The 18,763-nt window shown below is 47.1% G+C and overlaps 10 protein-coding genes across 10 annotated transcripts; 3 read left to right on the forward strand and 7 right to left on the reverse strand.

The window, feature by feature from the left end:
* Positions 1-617: 617 nt before the first annotated feature.
* On the reverse strand, positions 618-1,656 carry N7533_002597 (uncharacterized protein; the record flags this gene model as incomplete). Its single annotated transcript, XM_057099247.1, has 2 exons — positions 618-1,487; positions 1,537-1,656. 2 exons carry the CDS (start codon positions 1,654-1,656, stop codon positions 618-620), a joined length of 990 nt encoding a protein of 329 aa, XP_056964383.1.
* A 450-nt stretch (positions 1,657-2,106) lies between these two features.
* Positions 2,107-4,043, reverse strand: N7533_002598 (AMP-binding enzyme; the record flags this gene model as incomplete). Its single annotated transcript, XM_057099248.1, has 6 exons — positions 2,107-2,160; positions 2,219-2,384; positions 2,442-2,545; positions 2,623-2,905; positions 2,963-3,388; positions 3,445-4,043. The coding sequence occupies 6 exons, from the start codon at positions 4,041-4,043 to the stop codon at positions 2,107-2,109; spliced, it is 1,632 nt and encodes a 543-aa protein (XP_056964384.1).
* A 396-nt stretch (positions 4,044-4,439) lies between these two features.
* Positions 4,440-6,157, reverse strand: N7533_002599 (ANL family adenylate-forming protein; the record flags this gene model as incomplete). Its single annotated transcript, XM_057099249.1, has 5 exons — positions 4,440-4,867; positions 4,925-5,046; positions 5,102-5,196; positions 5,252-5,997; positions 6,052-6,157. 5 exons carry the CDS (start codon positions 6,155-6,157, stop codon positions 4,440-4,442), a joined length of 1,497 nt encoding a protein of 498 aa, XP_056964385.1.
* Positions 6,158-7,141: 984 nt separating this feature from the next.
* On the forward strand, positions 7,142-7,882 carry N7533_002600 (cystathionine beta-lyase; the record flags this gene model as incomplete). Its single annotated transcript, XM_057099250.1, has 2 exons — positions 7,142-7,221; positions 7,444-7,882. 2 exons carry the CDS (start codon positions 7,142-7,144, stop codon positions 7,880-7,882), a joined length of 519 nt encoding a protein of 172 aa, XP_056964386.1.
* A 351-nt stretch (positions 7,883-8,233) lies between these two features.
* On the forward strand, positions 8,234-8,887 carry N7533_002601 (uncharacterized protein; the record flags this gene model as incomplete). Its single annotated transcript, XM_057099251.1, has 2 exons — positions 8,234-8,286; positions 8,338-8,887. The coding sequence occupies 2 exons, from the start codon at positions 8,234-8,236 to the stop codon at positions 8,885-8,887; spliced, it is 603 nt and encodes a 200-aa protein (XP_056964387.1).
* Positions 8,888-9,377: 490 nt separating this feature from the next.
* On the reverse strand, positions 9,378-10,214 carry N7533_002602 (uncharacterized protein; the record flags this gene model as incomplete). The annotated part of the gene is made up of 1 exon (XM_057099252.1): positions 9,378-10,214. The coding sequence occupies one exon, from the start codon at positions 10,212-10,214 to the stop codon at positions 9,378-9,380; it is 837 nt and encodes a 278-aa protein (XP_056964388.1).
* A 253-nt stretch (positions 10,215-10,467) lies between these two features.
* Positions 10,468-10,692, reverse strand: N7533_002603 (uncharacterized protein; the record flags this gene model as incomplete). The annotated part of the gene is made up of 1 exon (XM_057099253.1): positions 10,468-10,692. One exon carries the CDS (start codon positions 10,690-10,692, stop codon positions 10,468-10,470), a length of 225 nt encoding a protein of 74 aa, XP_056964389.1.
* A 2,253-nt stretch (positions 10,693-12,945) lies between these two features.
* Positions 12,946-13,764, reverse strand: N7533_002604 (F-box protein; the record flags this gene model as incomplete). The annotated part of the gene is made up of 1 exon (XM_057099254.1): positions 12,946-13,764. The coding sequence occupies one exon, from the start codon at positions 13,762-13,764 to the stop codon at positions 12,946-12,948; it is 819 nt and encodes a 272-aa protein (XP_056964390.1).
* Positions 13,765-14,160: 396 nt separating this feature from the next.
* Positions 14,161-15,883, reverse strand: N7533_002605 (uncharacterized protein; the record flags this gene model as incomplete). The annotated part of the gene is made up of 7 exons (XM_057099255.1): positions 14,161-14,497; positions 14,535-14,678; positions 14,736-14,891; positions 14,964-15,120; positions 15,170-15,524; positions 15,595-15,786; positions 15,836-15,883. Coding segments are annotated over 7 exons (1,389 nt in total), but the record flags the coding sequence as incomplete, so codon positions are not given.
* A 397-nt stretch (positions 15,884-16,280) lies between these two features.
* Positions 16,281-17,535, forward strand: N7533_002606 (cupin domain-containing protein; the record flags this gene model as incomplete). The annotated part of the gene is made up of 4 exons (XM_057099256.1): positions 16,281-16,527; positions 16,598-16,682; positions 16,714-17,033; positions 17,231-17,535. The coding sequence occupies 4 exons, from the start codon at positions 16,281-16,283 to the stop codon at positions 17,533-17,535; spliced, it is 957 nt and encodes a 318-aa protein (XP_056964392.1).
* Positions 17,536-18,763: the final 1,228 nt, after the last annotated feature.

The following is an 18,763-nucleotide window of genomic DNA, read 5'->3' on the forward strand; positions in this document are numbered from 1 at the left end:
TTTTTCGTCGAAACGTAAAAATATAGTTGGTGGTGATACTCGGTGCGGTTATAATTGGGATATGCCTTTCCGAACGGGATGGAACGTGCGGAGTCGCAGGGTGAAGCTGTTGACTCAGAATTGGCAATAGAGAAGCTCTGAGTGGAGGAGATTGGCGTGGGTGTGGGTGTGCCGCAGGGGCCAACCTATTTATTTCCCCTATTACGGTCGACTGGAAACACCACTGCCGCATAATTTCAACATGATTCCAACGCATCTGTCATATGCGGGTATGCCTCGGCTGATGGAATATGAACCAAGCATTCTGTTGTTGAATACAGTATGCTTTGCGTCCTGGTAATCATAACCTGGCTGAATGATTAATAATCTAGATTGAACCATTTGATATCGTGAAAGATCACTGGCGGTTCGCGACTGAAAACCTAAACTGTTCAGAACATGGTAATCCGCGCTGTATGGAATATCTACTAGTGCTCAATGATGTAGCATAAGTACCTAGGTATGTAGTAGAGTATAATCATTCACTGGTAGATATAGAAAAAAAAAAGTTGGTTAAGTAGTAGTATGCACAGCTTGACTTGTTCATCGGACAGTGAAGACTTGCCATTCATGCGCGCTCATGATTTGCGGGCAGTGACAATTACTCCTCTGATAACTCCAGTATTCGCCCACCAGCCAAACAACCATTCAGCCGCGCGGAATTTGCTCACATTTAGACCGAAAGGTGTTCCTTCTCTGACCCTTTGGTGAAGAAATTTCACGAGACCGGGAAACACATGGCCCGATATATCCCTAATTTCGATTTGGGAAGATTCGTACCCTGCTCTAACCAGAAGATTTTTATACTCTTCTTGAGAAACAAAATTTCCATATGGTAAACTAGTGAGCCAGCATGTAAATCGGAGAAAGAAACGCTGCTTCCAGGACGTTTCAGGTCCCAGAATCAGATCGAAAGCCATGATCGAGGCGTTAAGAGTGGAATTGGCATATTGAAAGAGTGGGAGGCGCGAGGGGTGATAATGATACATAGTATCCAGAGCAAGGACCCATGTACCTACTTTAGGATCACTTGATGTGTCGGCCATGTCGGAAATAGAGTCCTTCAATTCTCCAGGCCAGCTGGAGGGATTGGCTGCATCAGCGCAGAAAACTTCGGCAAACCCACTCTCTGCGCCTTGATCTAATTTGCGGCTTTCATTAATCCGCTGCTGTGCGAGTGCTGCCTGTTCGGGTACCAGAGTGACTCCGACGTAGGTGTCGATCGGCCTTTGATTTGTGATGACCTGAGCGTGGGCTTGCGAACCGCTATCGCGAATAGAGGCGTATGCAGAATTCGTGTGGATTTTCTGAGTGAGATATAGTGATGAATCCCCACATCCACACCCGACATCTAGTATTCTCAGGATTTGGCTTTTATCTTTCAGAAGACCTGCCCGTAGTACTTCAACCAGTAAAGACTCGCAAGCCTCTGGGAATTTGGATGTATGCTGATTTTATTAGCAGAATTTAGAAAACTTTTCAAATGGATCCACTTACTTCCCAATACCCCATATTCATCCACATACTTTGAAGCGGTAGGACCACATTGAGGACCGCATGGTCTAGCCCGTACAGGCTTTTTTGGCGCCGGAAAAGTCGCCTGACGAGTTCCAACATCCTGGATATTCTTTCTTTTTGTGGGAAATTTGTCTGTTTGGAACTTGCCTAGTTGTACTCAGCACGCGACGCGTTGATGTTTTGGCGAAGCTGGGAATCTGACGTTGAAACAACTTCTGACTGACAAAGCAAACACGTGATATTTCTATGAGCCCTTGGGTCTATATGTCAAAAGCAAGGTATATTGTTGCAATTTGGAAATTATAGAGTTGTTCTGCTTTCGTGACAATTTTACCAGCAATCCATCGTTGCGTTCTTGGCCCTTGTCGATTGGTACTCCGAGCTGGCGTCTGGGCCGTCCCGGGAGACCTCAAGCAAAACTCCCTTCAAAAACGTTCGTTCCAGTTATTTTTTATCTTTATTCTGAAAATCTTTCCTCGTTAATGTATACCCGTAGCCCTGTGATAGCTAGATGTATGTTTTTTTCTTCTTCTTCTCAATACCACCAGATTAAACCTGGGAAACGCTCCTCTCACGGAGAGCATTTCGATCTACTTTTCCGCCCTGTTGATCTACTTTTAGTCTTTATTGGTATTTAGGGGCACGGGCTGGCATGACCTACCGCGGAGACCGGCAAAGCATCTAGAAACTCAATACCACCCTCTAGCTGAAATCTCTCGGACAGCTCGGTGGCGGCCCACTTCTTGTATTCCTCAAGCTCTAGGGTAGACCCCGGACGCCGAACAAGATACCCGCGAGGAACAGGCTCATCATCCGCTGCTCCAGGACTGTGATAAATTAGCAGCTAAACTTTGACAAAATCCGAGTTGAAAATAAGCACGTACACTTTCACGGCAATGACTGCCGCTGCAAGAACTTCGGGGTGTGATAAAACTGCTGCTTCAATCTCGGATCCCATAACATGAGATCCATTTAGTTTGTAAAGATCCTAAACATTCATGTCAACATACACCAGTACCTTGGTACATTATGATGGAAGGAAGGGAGGGTTTCGTGTGCACTAACCTTGAGGCGACCAATAATGTACCAATGACCAGACTCATCTACCTTACCAATATCACCAGTTTTGATGTATCCATCTTCGGTGAAAACCTCCTTTGAGGCGATGGATCCATTCAAATATCCTTTCATCGCAAATGGATTTTGGATTAGAATCTCACCAGCTTCGCCTCTCGGGAGCACTTGGCCATCGTGATTCACCACTCGTGCTTGCAGATTAGGCAAGAGCTCTCCGACGGTCTCATCTACCTTCGGCTCTCTTGGGTCCGAAGCAAAATGGATTCCTCCCCTATATACCTAGTTTAGTATGTTTCAAATAAGGGTGGTACTTGTGAGGTAAACGTACTCAGTCATCCCACATACGACTTCGCATGGTGACCCATGGCGTTGCACCCACTCCTCGCGCATTCGCTTTGGTATCATAGCTCCTCCAGTTCGTAAACTAGAGACACATGAGAAATTTGCCTGGGTGGCATTTGTCAAAAGATCTTGAAAGACGTGCTTGGGTGTATGCAAAGAGGTGGGCTGGAAAGTCTCCATTGCGGACAGAAATCCGTCAAGTTTATACTGCGGCATAAATATTGTTCTATACCGAGCTTTCAACGGCATCAAGAGGCCATACAAGATGAACCCAATCCCCGCGTACATAAATGTACAGAACCACGTCTCATGTCTTTGTCTTGGCTTGAGGTGATAGCGATACAAGAGCTGCGCAGTGTTTCCAATCAAGCCATAATGAGTTCGCTCAGCCATTTTAGGAAGACCAGTCGTTCTGTTAATTGTTAGATTTTGGTCGCTCTCCTGCAATATAAGAATTTATGAACGTACCCAGAAGTATGACAGAACAGAGCTGTTGTTGTCTTTGCTTCTTCTTCGGATAATCTCTTCCATTGAAAGGTTGGTCCATCCACGAGGTCGAGAAGTAAACTCCAATGGGGGAGTGGATATCTCAACTCTTCACAAATTTCGAAATCATCCAGAACGAATAGATTTTCAGTGGGGATACCAGCAACCTTGGCTGCCGCTGTAACTGTTTCCAGGTGACGCGGTTCAAAGAAGACATAATCTGCACTCAAAGTCTGAAACCTGGCGGTCGTTTCCGCGAGTGGGTATGCTGGACAGATGTTACAGCTTGCTCCTGCACCTATTGAGCCCAGTAAAACTGCTGGGAGATTGACATTCAGCGTCCCGTAAATCACAACTCTGGGGTTTGGCTGGGCTCGCTTCCCGAAGCCCGAAGCAAAGCACTTCACAAGATATTTGAGATGGTTGAATGTGCATGAATGCTGCTCGATCCCCCGAGCAGATAGAATGAGTCGTTCGTCATCTGTGTAGCCTTGGCTCGGACTCCACGGCGAATCGAAAATGTAGGTCAGAATGTCCGTTGAGGGAACTGGAACTTGGAACCTCGAGGAAACTTCAGCCATGATGAGATACTACCTAATTTCCTTTCAAAAGAGTGCTCCAAAACGTAGTGTAGTCAATATGGGGCTGATTGACGAAGTTCGCTTTGTGGTAAAGCTACAGCAAGGTGCCTGGATCGTGAAAGGAAAGCCAAATTTGTACGCGAGTGAAGTAAAACACAGGCACGAAACACTCTAAGTGGAGCTGATCCACTCATTAACCAAAGAAATGAACGATCGCGAACACAGTTCCCTCTAGATAAAGTTCCTCAGCTGAACCCATTCTCGATTTGGATCTAGTATCCACCCTTACGCGCCACAAATACTCCATCGACTCCATTCGCGTTTACGCTTGGAACAAGAAATACACACCGACCTGTTCATCCATTTGAAAAAAAAATGACGCACCAGCCAGTGAATTCACTGAACACCTCCTGTATCCCACATTCGACGCGACCGGAACTCTGTATCCGGACCGAAGTTATCGACTTGGACCTCTTGTGGCAGGTCCTCTAAACAGGGATCTACGGCATTCTGGGGAAAGTACCGATCCTTTGCTTCTTGTCGAGCCACCTTTCCTGATATAGTTCTGGGGATTTGTTCATAGTCACAAAGCACACGCAGAACAGTCGGGAGCTGAAAGGCAGGCAAGTGGGAAGCAAGATCGTTCCGAAGCACTTGCAGCGTAAGCTGCGATTGGTTCAATCGAGTACGTACCAAAGCAGCGACCCTGTTCCCCTTTTTCGGATCCTTCACAGGAAGCACGGAAGCCTCGGAAATATAATCGAGTTTGGAAAGTCCGGTTTCGACGTCCAGAATTGGCGTTTTAGCCCCGCCACAGTTGATAACTGCCGATGAGTTAGCATGGAAAAAGGCCACCTGTCAGTGGTATCTAGACGACATACTGTCCGTAGCCGCACGGCCTTCTATGATATAGTCATCACCAAGGCGATGAACCAGATCACCAGTCCGATAGAAGCCATCTTCGTCAAATGCATCCCGAGTGGCCCTTTCATTATTCCAATACCTGCAAGCCCTTAATTAGATTGATAAAAAGCCCGTCAAAAGGACTCTTGATTTACCTTAAGAACATGGTTGGAGTTTTCACTTTCATTTCTCCGTGGTCTCCCTCTGAGAGCTTGACCTCCACATCAGAAACAGGCTTTCCAATAGCATTCTGTCAAAGTTAGATAATCACGAAAAAGCCCAGAATACGCTTGAATTGGGTTTACCGAGTCAATAAAATCACGATCAGAGCCAGTCTTCAACCCGATAGAAGATTCAGTACTGCCCCAAACCATCTGCAAGGGTCGTCCTCTCATCGACTTCCAAAACATTTTGGTAGTCGGCATTGCCATCGCGCCACTGCAGTTTGCAACGCGGAGAGATCTCACGCCATCGGTATAAGGCTTCTTTTTTCCTTCTGGAAGGCAATCTAGCTTTTGCTCAAAGTATTCCATCAAGTTGACCCAGAAGCCAACCGAGCCGGCTAGATTCGTCACACCACCCTGATGTAAACGCTCCCAGATTTGGGATGGCCCAGCGTTTGGAACTAGTATCTCAAGTTGCATTCCTCTGAGAATAGCGTTCACTACAGCAGTCAGGGATGCACCATATTGCATCGGTCGGTGCGATAGTGCTGTTCCTGGCTCTTGGGGAAGAGGCCCCATATGTGCAGTGAAGTATCTGAGAGCATGAATGATACCTTTAGGTGGCCCGGTAGTACCGGAGGAGAAAAGTGCAATTACCGGCCGATTTGGTGAGATGGTGATTGCTGGGTCGATATAAGGCTTTTCAATCGTTTGGAAAATCTCGGATCTTGTCTTTACCACAGGAAGCAGGGCAAGGGTGCAGCCGGTCTTTTGGCCATGCACTCTGATTGTATCCCCCAAGTTGGGCGTACTTGAATGCGCTATAATGCCTTGAGCATTGAAGCGTGTATAAAAGTCCATCACCTCGGCGGGCATTAGATCTGGGGCTGTCTCGTTGTTAGTTCCTCGCACAGAGATCAAGGTCTCAACAAATCACTTACATAAAGGGATCATGGCAGCCCCGATAGAAAGAATGGAAAAGAATGCCACGATCATTTCGTAACTAGATTTCATGACTGTACAGATGTACATATCATCTTCCTTCATTATTCCCGTATCTGTGAAAAGAGAGGGTGAGAGAAACTGTCGCAGCTCGTTTCGATAATGTCGTACATCGTGCAGTAGTTGGGTGTAGTTGATGCTCCCGTTATGGGAATCAACGATCAATCCATCCGAGCAAGACTCCGAAACTAGGAAAACTCGACGAAACAAGCTATTGTCGGGGAATGCATTCAAAGAAGAAGCCATATCTCGCCTTGCGATCGCAGATGAAGAGGCCAAAGCTTGGGAAAGATACTCTGCAATTTCTTAAATCGTTCCGGAGTACTCCGTACAGAAACTGTCTTTGTCGAAAAAAGCCACATGTATTGATGCGTATTGATTAGATCGCAATTTACCCTGGCTAGCCTCTCGTACACCGATCAAGAGGGGCTTTTACTTGGCTGAAAATTCTCTCCCGGCAATTTGGACAAGACGAAGCGAACTATGGGTCCTTTATTCCCTTTTTTGGTAGCTGCCCGCTCCACAAAGAGCTCCCATATCCACTCTAGAAACCCCTGAGCTACCCACTCATGCCAGCTCTTTCGAATTGTGGATCATTTGGAGCAGATCTTGTACTTTATCGGGAAGATTCAAAAGCGTCAATATTTGACCAGATCAGCCTTTAGCTATGTGTATCGGCATGTGCGGGCTAAAATCCCGCAATTCAGGTTGCTGCAACCATGCCCGTGGACAGTTTCTAGAATTACTCACACCAAATATCGGTAGCCACTTGCTAGTAGATAAATTCTAAAAGCGATAATATCGGCGCGGGCCCTCCCGTCAAAAAAAAATTAATTACCCATTCATATTCAGCTCACACCCCAACCGCAAATATCCATGCAATGTCGCCATATTATCCGCAAGACTCTCCTCAAACATGGCCTCTCGGGCAGTTATTGCCGCCTTGCAACCCACACGTTGAGTCTACCAATTTACAAACTATGAAATAGTATTTGGTCTGACACGGTATAACAGGCTGTTAGTGCTTCTATGCCCGCATGGGATGATGTTGTTCAATGGGCCGGTCGAACGCCGGCGATTGTGAACAAGCTTACAGGAGGCTACCCACGGTATGACTTACTCAAGTGAGATCCCCAAAGAAAAATTTTCTAACGTGATGCCAGCTTCTTTATTCATCAAGTCATCCAAAAGCTGAATTCGGAAGTACTCTCACGGCTTGAGCTTGCTGAACCAGGCTGTATGATTTTCTCATCGAGCGCAATTGTATCACGGTGCCTTGAGACGTTAACGACTGACGCGTCAACTCAAAACATAAGAGTTCTATCGTTTAGCTTGCCGCGTTGCTCGAGCAATGAACTCACGCCAGAAGAACTCAGATGGGCTTCATTCGAAGCCGTGATTTACCCTCCTGACATTCACTCTGAGTTCCTGGCATTCTGGCGTGAAAGTGGTGAAGGAATTTCAAGTCGCCATGCAGAGTACGTTCTTTCATTATTGGAACAAATGACGTACAGAGAAAAGGGAAAGGACTCCCCGTCCCCTGCATCTGTGTCATTCTTACCGGGAGCAGCCAAGCTTGAGTGTGGCGAGGAGGCAAAGCGACACATCAGGTCTTTCATTGCAGAGCTCATGACAAACGAAAAGAGCCCAAATGTGATGTCGCATGACGTTTTTCTTTTTCCTTCTGGGATAAGTGCGATTTACGCAGTTTCCCGGGCTCTGAAAACGACCAATTTGAACAGATCGCAATCTGTTGTTGTTTACGGGTAGGTCCTTGATATAGGGCAGAATTGCTTTTTCTGATTTTCCTCAAGAGCCAGCTAACACATTTGTAGGTTTCCATATTCAGAAACAGTGAAAAGCATTGAAATGACTGGATGGTCACATTTTAAAATGCATGGACATGGAAACAAGGCAGAACTAGATCAATTAGAAGCTGATCTAATCCACGGAGACCGAATCAGTGCCTTGTTTTGTGAATTTCCCAGCAACCCCCAACTACGATCTCCTGACATTCAGCGCCTTAGGATGTTGGCAAATAGATATAAATTTGCAATTGCATGTGATGATACTGTCGGCTCGTGCATCAATGTAAATGTTCTACCATTTGTTGACATAGTCATGACAAGTTTGACAAAATCTTTCAGTGGTGGTTCAGATGTGATGGGAGGATGGTGAGTCAAAAGTCCATGAAAAAGTCTTTAGAATTGGTCTGACAAGTTTAGTGTTATTGTTAATCCACAATCCGTTCATTTCGATACAATCTACGACGCTCTCTTATCGGAGTGGGAAGACAATTATTTTCCAGCTGATGCAATGACACTGTCCAAAAACTGCACCGATGTCGTTTCTCGTGTCCAAAAGTCAAGCTCTAGTGCCGAAGCAATCGCCAATTTTATGAACAAACACCACGCTGTTGAGCGAGTCAACTACCCTTCTTTGGTTGAGAGCCGTGATTTCTACGAACAGGCGAAGAGGAAAGATGGAGGCTATGGCTTCCTTCTTAGTGTTATTTTCCATAAGCCCACTGCTGCCATTGAATTTTACGACAATTTTCATGTGGCCAAGGGGCCTAGTCTTGGAACCAATTTCACTTTGGCGATCCCCTACGCTTTTTTAGCACATTTCAGAGAGTTGGATTGGGCAGCCAGCTATGATGTGCCGAGGCACATTGTCAGGATCAGTGTTGGGCTAGAAGATGCGGATGAATTGTTGAAGGTTGTCGAGCAAGCGCTGGGTTGTATCTCAGCAGAATCCACACTGTCAGGAGAATGAGGATAACGATCTGATGTCAAGCCGACAGAATTAGATCATAAAAACAAAAAGTGGTCAACATGGCGCTCAATGTCGTGCAAAGCTTGTAGTCTTTCATAAATACTGTCGTCAAGTATCATGTATTCTCAATGTTCAATTTCCAGAGGGTGGGTCACATTTATGAAGAATCACCAGTGTCTGACTCTAAATTTGACCTCCAGTATTTATTGGGTGTTCAAGAAGAGCATTGGAAGCTGAATCGATTTCTTTTCTGGATACAGCCCTTGCTATTTTTACGAAATACTTCCTGATATCACCTGCTACTAGTAGTTATTAGTTAATTAGTGATTGGCCTTCAGCATGCTAGTAACTTGAATCGAGTCAAATTCTAAAAGTTCTTGCCAATGTAAAAAGTCTACTAGCATTTGGAATAATATTAATTACCAATGTTTCATAAATTGGCTGCGCTCTTTGGTCTATTACTTCCGATGTGACAGTTATACCTAGGTATCTAGTCGTTGTTACTGTCATCCGAGGGGCGCCAGCCTCCATCGATGTAACCGTCGTGAAATAGTGCCGCTCGCCCAAGATCCCCACGGAAGAGCTTTTCCGCATTATGAGCTACATCTTCCACGACCACGAGCCGCACCTGGCTCTTTCCATCCACCGCATCGCTCCAGTCGGGGAGATTCTCGAATGAACTAGGAAAGTCCGTCAGGTCTTCGTTCGTGCGCGCGAGCTCGTTGATGTATTGAAACCAAGTCAAGTTGCGAGCACGTCGATTGGTGCCTCCTTGCACTCTCGCCATGCAACTCGTGTCCCCAGAATGTCCTGTATCTTGGAGTCCAACTATTGAAACAACATCTCGAGTGAGATATTGCTTGAAATATTCCTTGGGAGTCAAATCCTTGCCTCCCGTGCCGGGGAACTTGTCGAAACCGTATCTCCAGATGTTGTAAGAATCGCAGGTATACTTTGAAGTATCGTTGTCTGGGACAATTGGTCGGTCCTCGGTAAAGTACATACACGATGATGGATCGCCGTGGATATACCGAATGTGGACATTGTCAGGGGCATCGTTACCCAGAGCAGAGTACCGTTGGGCAAGCTGACCACCGCCACCATGGCCAACGACGGTGACATTTTTGAGACTTGGATACTTGCTCTTGTCCGAGTGAATCTTGACGAGGCCATCTATAACGTCGAAAGAGGTAAGGTTTGTACCCGAGGGATGATTAGCCTGGCCACCTGGTTGCCAAGCATTCAAGTCATCCCAGGCCAGCTGGTTTTCATTGTACTGGCCAGAATTGTATTTCGTGGAAAAAAATTGCGGTGCAAGCACTCCCATTTTGCGGTCCGTTCCGGTGAAGTTGTCGTCTCTGGCATTCTCGATGGACTCGTTCAGAAGCTTCCAGTAGCTGTTTCCATTCCTTAACCTCCCATGCAGAACAATAAAGAGATGCTCGATTGTTCTATTGTCCAGGTCCTTTGTGATAAAACCGGGTATCTCTTCTTCACCGTCCTCGTTAACGTGAAATGAGGTGAATTCAGAACCATCCGGTACTTCTATATCGCCATGGTCCTGTTGTCCAACTAGTTAACTAATACTCCGAGGTAGCAGTCAATTGATCTCGGCCTACCGCATTCTGTCCGCTGTCATCGTCTTCAACCATAGCAGCGGCTTCCGCAGAATAGATATCCTGCTCATCAGATACACTGACGGCTCCATCATCGGACTTGCTGTATTGGAATGCAAAGCAGTAGGGTGCCAGGACTGATAAAAGGGCTACCCAGATTAACGCCCGGGACGTCAGGGTGGTGGCCATGGTTCAGTTCAGCAAGATCTTCCAAGGTTCGAATAACTTTGAAGCATTAGCTATTCTCCTTCATGCAGAAAATTTGTTTGGAAGTTGCCAGTAATGCTTGATAATTACCTTCCTGATATTTTTCTGGGTGTGGTCGATAACAATCAAATTAAATCATGAGTGGATATGGAAAGTGGTTTAGTATTTAAGATATTAAGCTTGATAAAGTGAATAGAAACTCAAAGATCATCCATGATACTCGCCGAGCTCGGCCTAAGACTTTAGCTGTGAGTTTCTGAGCATAAAGGGGAAACAAATGGAGCATGATCGTCAACGGTCCTGTCGATCCCGTCGCATCATTGCGCTTCCGATACCCGCTGTGGCGACTTGGCAGAGACCCCGAAGGCTGTGAACTTGATCTACAGTATGAAACTTGAGATACTCCGTACTTAACGTCATTTTGCACGAATCCTTATCCAAAAATTTGCAGGTTAAACTGAATCAAGCTCACATGTTGGTCGGAGGAAAGTTCTATCCTCGTGTGCTCGGGATGTAGATCTATTCACCCAGAATTACGCATGCATGGTCCATCAGGTTTATGCTGCATTGGCACGGGTACGTCATTCTAGCGGGTACCTTTCGAGCTATTGAATGTCATCCTGATTCTCGAACTGGGAGACCTCTCACAAAATTGGTCTCTGCTCAGCATATGGAGTAGATTCAATTTGGCTGTTCTTGGCTGCCATCTTTGCCCGCCTGATCAACTGGCACTACTCTACAAGCAACATTCTTTCCATAGCGAATGTGATTCGAATTGGTTGTATCATGGCGTCTGGGGGACATGAACGTATCTCTAGTCTTACTAAGAATGCATGGCTGCATATTGGGGCTTCGGGGAGGAATCACGGGGGTACGGGATTTTCAGGGGTCGGGATTGCACGAAAAAGCCGGCGGAACGACTGCGGAGGGGGGGCCCTCGGGGTCGGCGGGCCCCGGGGCGGGAACCCGCAGCGGTGCATTCGGCACGGAGTAGAAAGTACGAATACGACATGTTTTTGGGGTGTTCTGGGTACTCCGCTTTCCTGCTTAACAACCTTGGAACTCACTGCACGCCAGCATGTTTGAGTTTACGGAATACGTATTATAGTCGGTGGCAGTGATTACGCGTGTCCCTTCCAAAGTTGAGTTCCATGTTTTTGTCAGGTTGATAGATCCCTCCTCCCAACAGTACTTTGGCGGAGAAAATATATGCCATTTTCGCTTCCTCCGTACCTGGTGTAGACCAGCTAGTACGTAATACTGTTAAATGAAAAGATAAGGATGCGTCAGGTATAAAGTGTCCAGGTGACGGCAGCGGAAGATCATATGAATGGCACCCCACTACTATGTAGTAGGAGTCTTCTTCAACGTGACATGTAAATTCGTGGGTCCCGAGGTCTCTTCGGACCCTCAATCGTCCCATCCCTCCAGATGATCATAATTCTTGAAGTTCTGTGTTTTTGGATACAGCTAGTATCAGTATACATAAACCAAAAAACGCAGACAAAAAAAGGAAATCGTAATGACGAACCTCAATAGTAACCTGAGCATGACGGTGGCTTTTTGCTGCAGCGTCCCAAACCTCACGCATTTTTCCGGTAACATGAAACTCCGATGAGCTAATCCATGTAGCCGTCCCACTCGGCCTATCGTATGTGAACTCGTGCGAGGGGCAGCATCCTAGTACATCTTCTACCCCATCGATTTCGGGGATGGAAGCTTCGAGGTCCATTGTTTTAATTTGAGGCATTTGACGGGCTGCATTCCCAGCTGCTATGTAAATATCATTGATGATATCAAGAGGCTTGCTGCGAAAGAAATCGGGTCTATAGTCTTGCAGTGCCATATCCCCAACATCTTCATCTTCCCAAGAGCTGCTGGTATCATAACCAAATTCAATGGGCGACCGCTCCCTCCATCTCGGGTCTTTCTCAAACAGCCATTGCCCCGATGGTGTAGCAGCTGTATATCGCAGATGAAGATAAGACAATCTAGGCCAATAAGGCTGAGTTTTTTGGGTTGGTGGCCAGAATATCTCAGGGCCAATGCTAATCGACAACAACCAAATACACTCCAGCTGCTGACTCAAGGCGTTCAATGCTAGGCTCAAGGGATCTTTTCCAGCGACCGAGCGGATGGGAGGAGAGATATTTTGATTTTCTGGTGGATTCCCAGTGTATTCTAAACAAAGAGATTTTAACGACTTAGGCCATTCGGCAAGGCTGAGCGCAAATTCTATTCATTCGTTAACATGTGCTGAATGTGTATAAGGATCTTCAAGTTGGGCCCGGGAACAACAATAAATACTCGAAGCAGACTGTGTATACCTTTGCGGAGATTGTTTCTGAGCATCTCACTTTTTCTTTCGTTATCATCTGGGTCGATTTGTATGGATTGGAGCCGCGGTAGTCGAGATATGATCTTTGACTGAGCGGACGGGGTAACTTTTCGATATCGCCCAGCGCTCCAGATATCAATACCCCCGACTACTGGAACAAGGCAGAGACTTTCCTTTTCTTCGTCGATGTTCAAAAGAGAATGCGCGAATCTCCCATTGCAAAGATCTTTTTTGTTGTCAAGAGTATGTAATGTGAATATACGCTGCATCATTTTCTTTTGATCTGTTTCTGCTTGCAAGTCACTGGGAGATTGAGCTGCAATTTCAAGCAATATCTCGCAGCCTTCGCTTTCCGGCCATAGGGCTAAAGTTTCAAATAGAGATTTGATTGCCTGATAGTAGGCTTTGTTGTTTTTGGCCTGGTCCTCTTGAGTTTCATACTTTGAGCGAGCTGCCACATTATATTCCGCGAGAACAGCTTTGAATAGGACAGATTTCACTTGAGCACGTCTTCTTTGGAGATGAGGGGATGTGGCAGAGAAGTCGAGAATTTGGCGAAATCTAAGTAAATCAGAAGGAGTTAAGCGTATTGAAGCAAATGTCTGTCCCTCAATGATTGCGTTCCAGTCTTTGCTGACACTGGCGTATCCAGCCAGATTAGTCTGTGGAAGGCAAGAGATAACCTGGTGAAGGATTTCGATGGGGAGAGATTCCATTTGTGTCATTCAGTCAAGGAAACCCCAGGATATCTATAGCTCAAAGGTTGCAAAGGATGCAGAGTTAAACTTGAAGGGGGGGATTCGGCCAGGGGTCATTGCGGAGTGGGGCCGTCTTACCTCCGAGGCCCGTCTGGTCCCCGATTCTTACTCCGTACACTTGTGACATTTGGGAATATCACTAGACCACACTTGTTGTCATTTGCTCTCATTTTTATGTCTCTTCCCTTATTAAATCCGCTGTTATCCTACATTGTTTCTTCAGGTTGGTCTCTCAGAATGCCCAGGCTCGGACATAAATTGACCCCACTTCCAACGGTGAGTTCTAGGCCATTGTGTTCAAGTTCTATTTAACCTCAAAACTCGATAAAACACTACCGCTAGAAATCACACACCTGCCATTTGCCAGGCCTTTTCAATCTCAAGTTCTGCATCATACTGGTATGTCCACATCTGTGTTGCGGGGTCACTCCACTGATTCGGACTATGGCTAAAGGGTTCACCCTTTGTCTCGGGCTGCATAGCCGCATCCCGAGCACGCTGAACCGGCCCATCTGCAAAATGCCACAACTTTCCGTTCAACATACTTGCTTCTTGCATTTTGCTTGTTCGATCGATCCGAACTTGTTCGAAAATACTCAGCGCTTGGAGTATATCTGCCTTAGAGTCGATCTTGGCAAGTGAACATGCCAATGCCACGCCATCTTCGACAGCCATCGCGGCACCTGGGAATCTCAGAATACTGATTAGAGAATTATGGGGACAGAGACTTGCCTTGTGACATGTATGGCAGCATTGCATGCGCCGCGTCGCCTAGAATTATGATGCGACCACTTGCCCAGCGGGTGAGCGGGGTACCGCTTACAAGGGGCCATTTTATGGTGCTTTCGATCATCCCGATGATTTTTTCAAGTCTTACAAGGTTGTGAGTTAGCACTAGGCTCCAGATCGTTGGAATTTTCTCAGCGTACCTCTTGTCCCACCCTTGAAATTCTCGTTTCATGTCGCTCAATGCGTCGGACTGGTCCCAGACTGTCGGATCAGTGGTATCCGGATGTGAAAGGACCATATTGAACGATTTGCCTGCTCCGATTGTGTATGTCATGACATGTCTTTGATCGCCGATCCTAAAGACGAATTAGTATAGCTTGGAAATCATTGGTATTGACCCAGGGTGCCAACTGGAAGGTGCTTGGTACCAAATATTCAGTGAAGGCCGCTCCAACAACCAGGATATTTCAGGATCTGACTTCATCTTTGCAACATCCACGGTGGCCCGATAAGCAGCAAACCCAGTTTGTTCAAGGGCCTTTTGACCTGGTTCATCAACCATTTTCCGCGCGACAGACTTGACTCCTGTCTGAAAGTTAGGCCAATCCACGAATCGTGACGAAGGGAAACGAACCATCAGCAGCAACAATTAAATCGGCCGAAACAGCAGTACCATTCTCGAGCAATATACTCGAGCCCTGAGGATTATACTCAGTCACACGAGAAGCAAGTTTGATTGTGACGCCGAGATCCAATGCACGTTGATGTAATGCAGTATGAAAATCCGCTCGATGAATCACATAATAAGGTGCATCAAACACATTTCGAAAGTCAGGCATGAGGCGAGTGAGACCAATGACATCTCCAGATTCCCACCGACGAAATGAAATAACCTCGGGCTCTGTTACGTATTTCTCGAGGTATGGATCGAGTCCGAGTCTGCTGAGGAGTCGGGTGGAGTTGGAGGGAACTTGGATTCCCGCACCGACCTAATTCGTCTCGAGGTCAATACAAAAATTTCCAGAAAATTTGGGTATACATGAGAAGCGATTATGGTACCTCTCCGAGCTTAGCTGCCTGTTCATAAACGGTGACGCTGTGTCCTGAGCTTGCTAGCGCAATGGCTGTTGCGAGTCCGCCGAGGCCGGCGCCAACGACGACGATACTTAGTGCTAACTGAGATTTGATATTCCGAGATTTGACTGGCGTTTCCTTCATAAATGCGAGGCAATTACTAGGGTAAGTTGGACTCTATGATTCCATCAAAAATTGTTCCATCTATTTCAACAGCGATACGCACTCTGAGAAAGGTATCCGCTAGGGACTCTGCACCATGGTTTCTAGTCATTCCGACGGCTCCAATCTATTCCTCGAACTTGGAGAGATAAGAGGACGTAATTCAAACTTCCTTGGTCAATATATTGAACGAAACGGTTTCCGATGTTATAAGCGTGTCTCTCAATCATCTCTGAGAGAGTGCGGGGAAGGGTTCCCGATGTATCCCCGGAGCCCGGCTTGTCTTTGCCCGAGGAGGACAAAAACAGTGCTCACTCCTGAAAGTATATAGTACCTTGATGATAGCTACCAGGAACTTGAATAATATGAGAAATTCGGACTCGGACTCCAAGGACTTCAAGAGGTTCAGTACTATTCAGGTTCAAATTATTATAGGAAATTTGAAGCAGAAGGAAAATTGATATACTAGTATAATTTATTGCGAGGCAAAGGGATACAAGAAAGTGACCATGTCTACGACAGAACAAGTCACTACCATTGACTCAGAGGAGCAGCTCCTCGCAGATCTAGAAGCAAGCAAGACACTCCCCTTGTGGAAGCAGATGGCACGACTGAACCCTCCCGCACCCAATCCAACCACCATCCCCAATGTGTGGAGATACAAATCGATCCGACCAAATCTCGAGCGAGCAGGAAATCTTGTTCCCGAGTCTCAAGCCGAGCGCCGGGTCTTGATGCTCATCAATCCCGCCCGTGGTGAGTTAATTCTCTTTGAAATCGTGTATAGATTGATCTCCTACCAACACCAACTGACAATGAAAACAAGATGCACCATATACAACCGACACCCTCTACGCGGGTTTACAACTAGTCATGCCAAACGAGATAGCCCGCGCACACCGACACACGGCGTTTGCGATGCGCTTCATCATCGAAGGCCAGGGGGGGCTTCACGGCCGTGCACGGCCGCCGCATTCAAATGCAACGAGGCGACGTGATCCTCACACCGACCTGGAATTACCACGATCATGGGAAAGACGGCTCGGGGCCGATGGTATGGCTGGATGGACTGGACTTGCCAAATTTCCGGCACTTCCCCGTGCATTTCGTACAGCATTTTGACCAACCGCGGTACCCTGCGGCGGATGTGGAGAGTGCAACTTCCCCGCTGGTCTTTCCGTGGTCGGAGATGCGGGCGAGGTTGGATGCTGAACCGGGGGACTGGGCATATTGTCGGTATCTGAAAGATGATGGGCGCGAAGGTAAGGATTCGCTTTGTTCGATTTCAACCCAGCCTCTTCCCATCCCTGCACTACGTATTGTTTGTCTCCCTGTCCCCTTGAATACCAAGCCTCCCCCCCCCCTAGGTTTGTGATATTCGTTTGATATTCAGGGGAATTGGGGAGATCTCTAATTTTGATATTCTGTTTGACCCACTGCTAATCTGCTCTCTAACCAGTGAGCCGTGTGCTCGGAGGATGCGCAGAGCGGCTCTCAGCTGGGACATCTGCGCCGACCCGTCGCGAGACCACATCGGCCGTTTACCATGTCGTCACTGGTCGCGGACGCTCGATCATCGACGGGAAGGAGTATCTCTGGGAAGAAGGGGATACCTTTTGCATCCCGTCATGGAACAGGTACCAGCATCTGGCCGATGCTGGGGTGGCGGTGTACCTGTACCGCTTTGATGATCGACCGATGATTGATGCCTTGGGATTTTACCGCTCAGAGGAGATGGATGTCGAGAAGCTTGTGTCGGACTAAAGGTCCTGGTTCATTTTACTGCACGACATGGGGATATATCCATGGATACTACCACTTCGTGTCTGCGGGGGAGTGAAATATCAGGGGAGTCGTATTTAATCGTGTTGTTCGTTTCCGATTAATTCGTGGCTCCTCTCAGGCTCCACCGTTAGTCGCTCAGGGGCCAAGACAAGCAATGCGTTCGTTTCATTTGTATTCATTTGTAGAAAAAGAAAAAGAAAATTCCCCGCTCTTACCCAGTAAACGCTTCACGTTGCATGTATACTGTACATATGGAGTACATAAAAAATAGACGAGATGTTACCATCGAGCGTGGACCCGGGGCCATAAAGAATTTGCACGGAGAATCTATCATGAATTCAGAATGGATGATGCATTGATCGGCTACGTGATTGGTGTTTGTAGGCCACACCGGGTCATCCCTCCGGAGCAAAAGGATCAGGCTAGTTTGAGGCGTTGCCTCCACCTTGAAAAATGACCCCGGGGGGGGGGGTTCAAATTCGAGTGCGTCAGCAAGTTGGCGCTCGAAGCTGTGAGTGACCATGTGTCACATTGCAAAGTGTACATAGTGGACTCATTTCGGGAACTGGCAACGCCCTCGATGAGTATGTTCTCCAGCGAGACATGGTACTTACAATGCCCTTCAGGGTTCAGGAGAAGGGGGTTTGCCCCACTGTGTATAACAGCCACCCTCGTAATTCACCGACCCTGAATACCCTGGCCCCGAGTACCCTGACCCTGAGTGACCGGAGAAGAATGAGAAGAAAGGACAGATCTGGACATGTAACCCACCGACATTGCGTACGCCAGTCACGAAAAAAGGGCATCGTGGCGATACAATTGGACCGAGTTGGTGAGCTGAGAGCTCGAAATTCAAGCCACCCTCCCCACTGCGGCCCACGAAAATCGCCACTGGCAGCGCCGCCCGGATGGATTCACTGGACTCGCAGTATCCATCTACTAGCCACATCTTGACTAGCATCATGCAAGGCCCGCCCGATCATCTATTGATCCCTCACTGTTGCACCTGAAACTACCGACCGCTCGCTCATCGTTGCCAGTCAGGGCAAACTTTCGTTCTTTTTGGTGGAGATGTTAGTTTGTTTCACCTTCTGCAACGCAAGGCCTTGTTGGCTTTTTTTCGGTGGATTGGGTGGATCCTGTTCGGTCGTCTCCGTATTCATGTTCCTGTTCCTGATGGACAGGGCACATCTGGGTGCAGTGAGTG

This window comes from Penicillium manginii (assembly GCF_028828005.1).
Source record: "Penicillium manginii strain IBT 31320 chromosome Unknown utg000002l:1.0-5564898.0:1.0-5567710.0, whole genome shotgun sequence".
Lineage (NCBI taxonomy): Eukaryota > Fungi > Ascomycota > Eurotiomycetes > Eurotiales > Aspergillaceae > Penicillium > Penicillium manginii.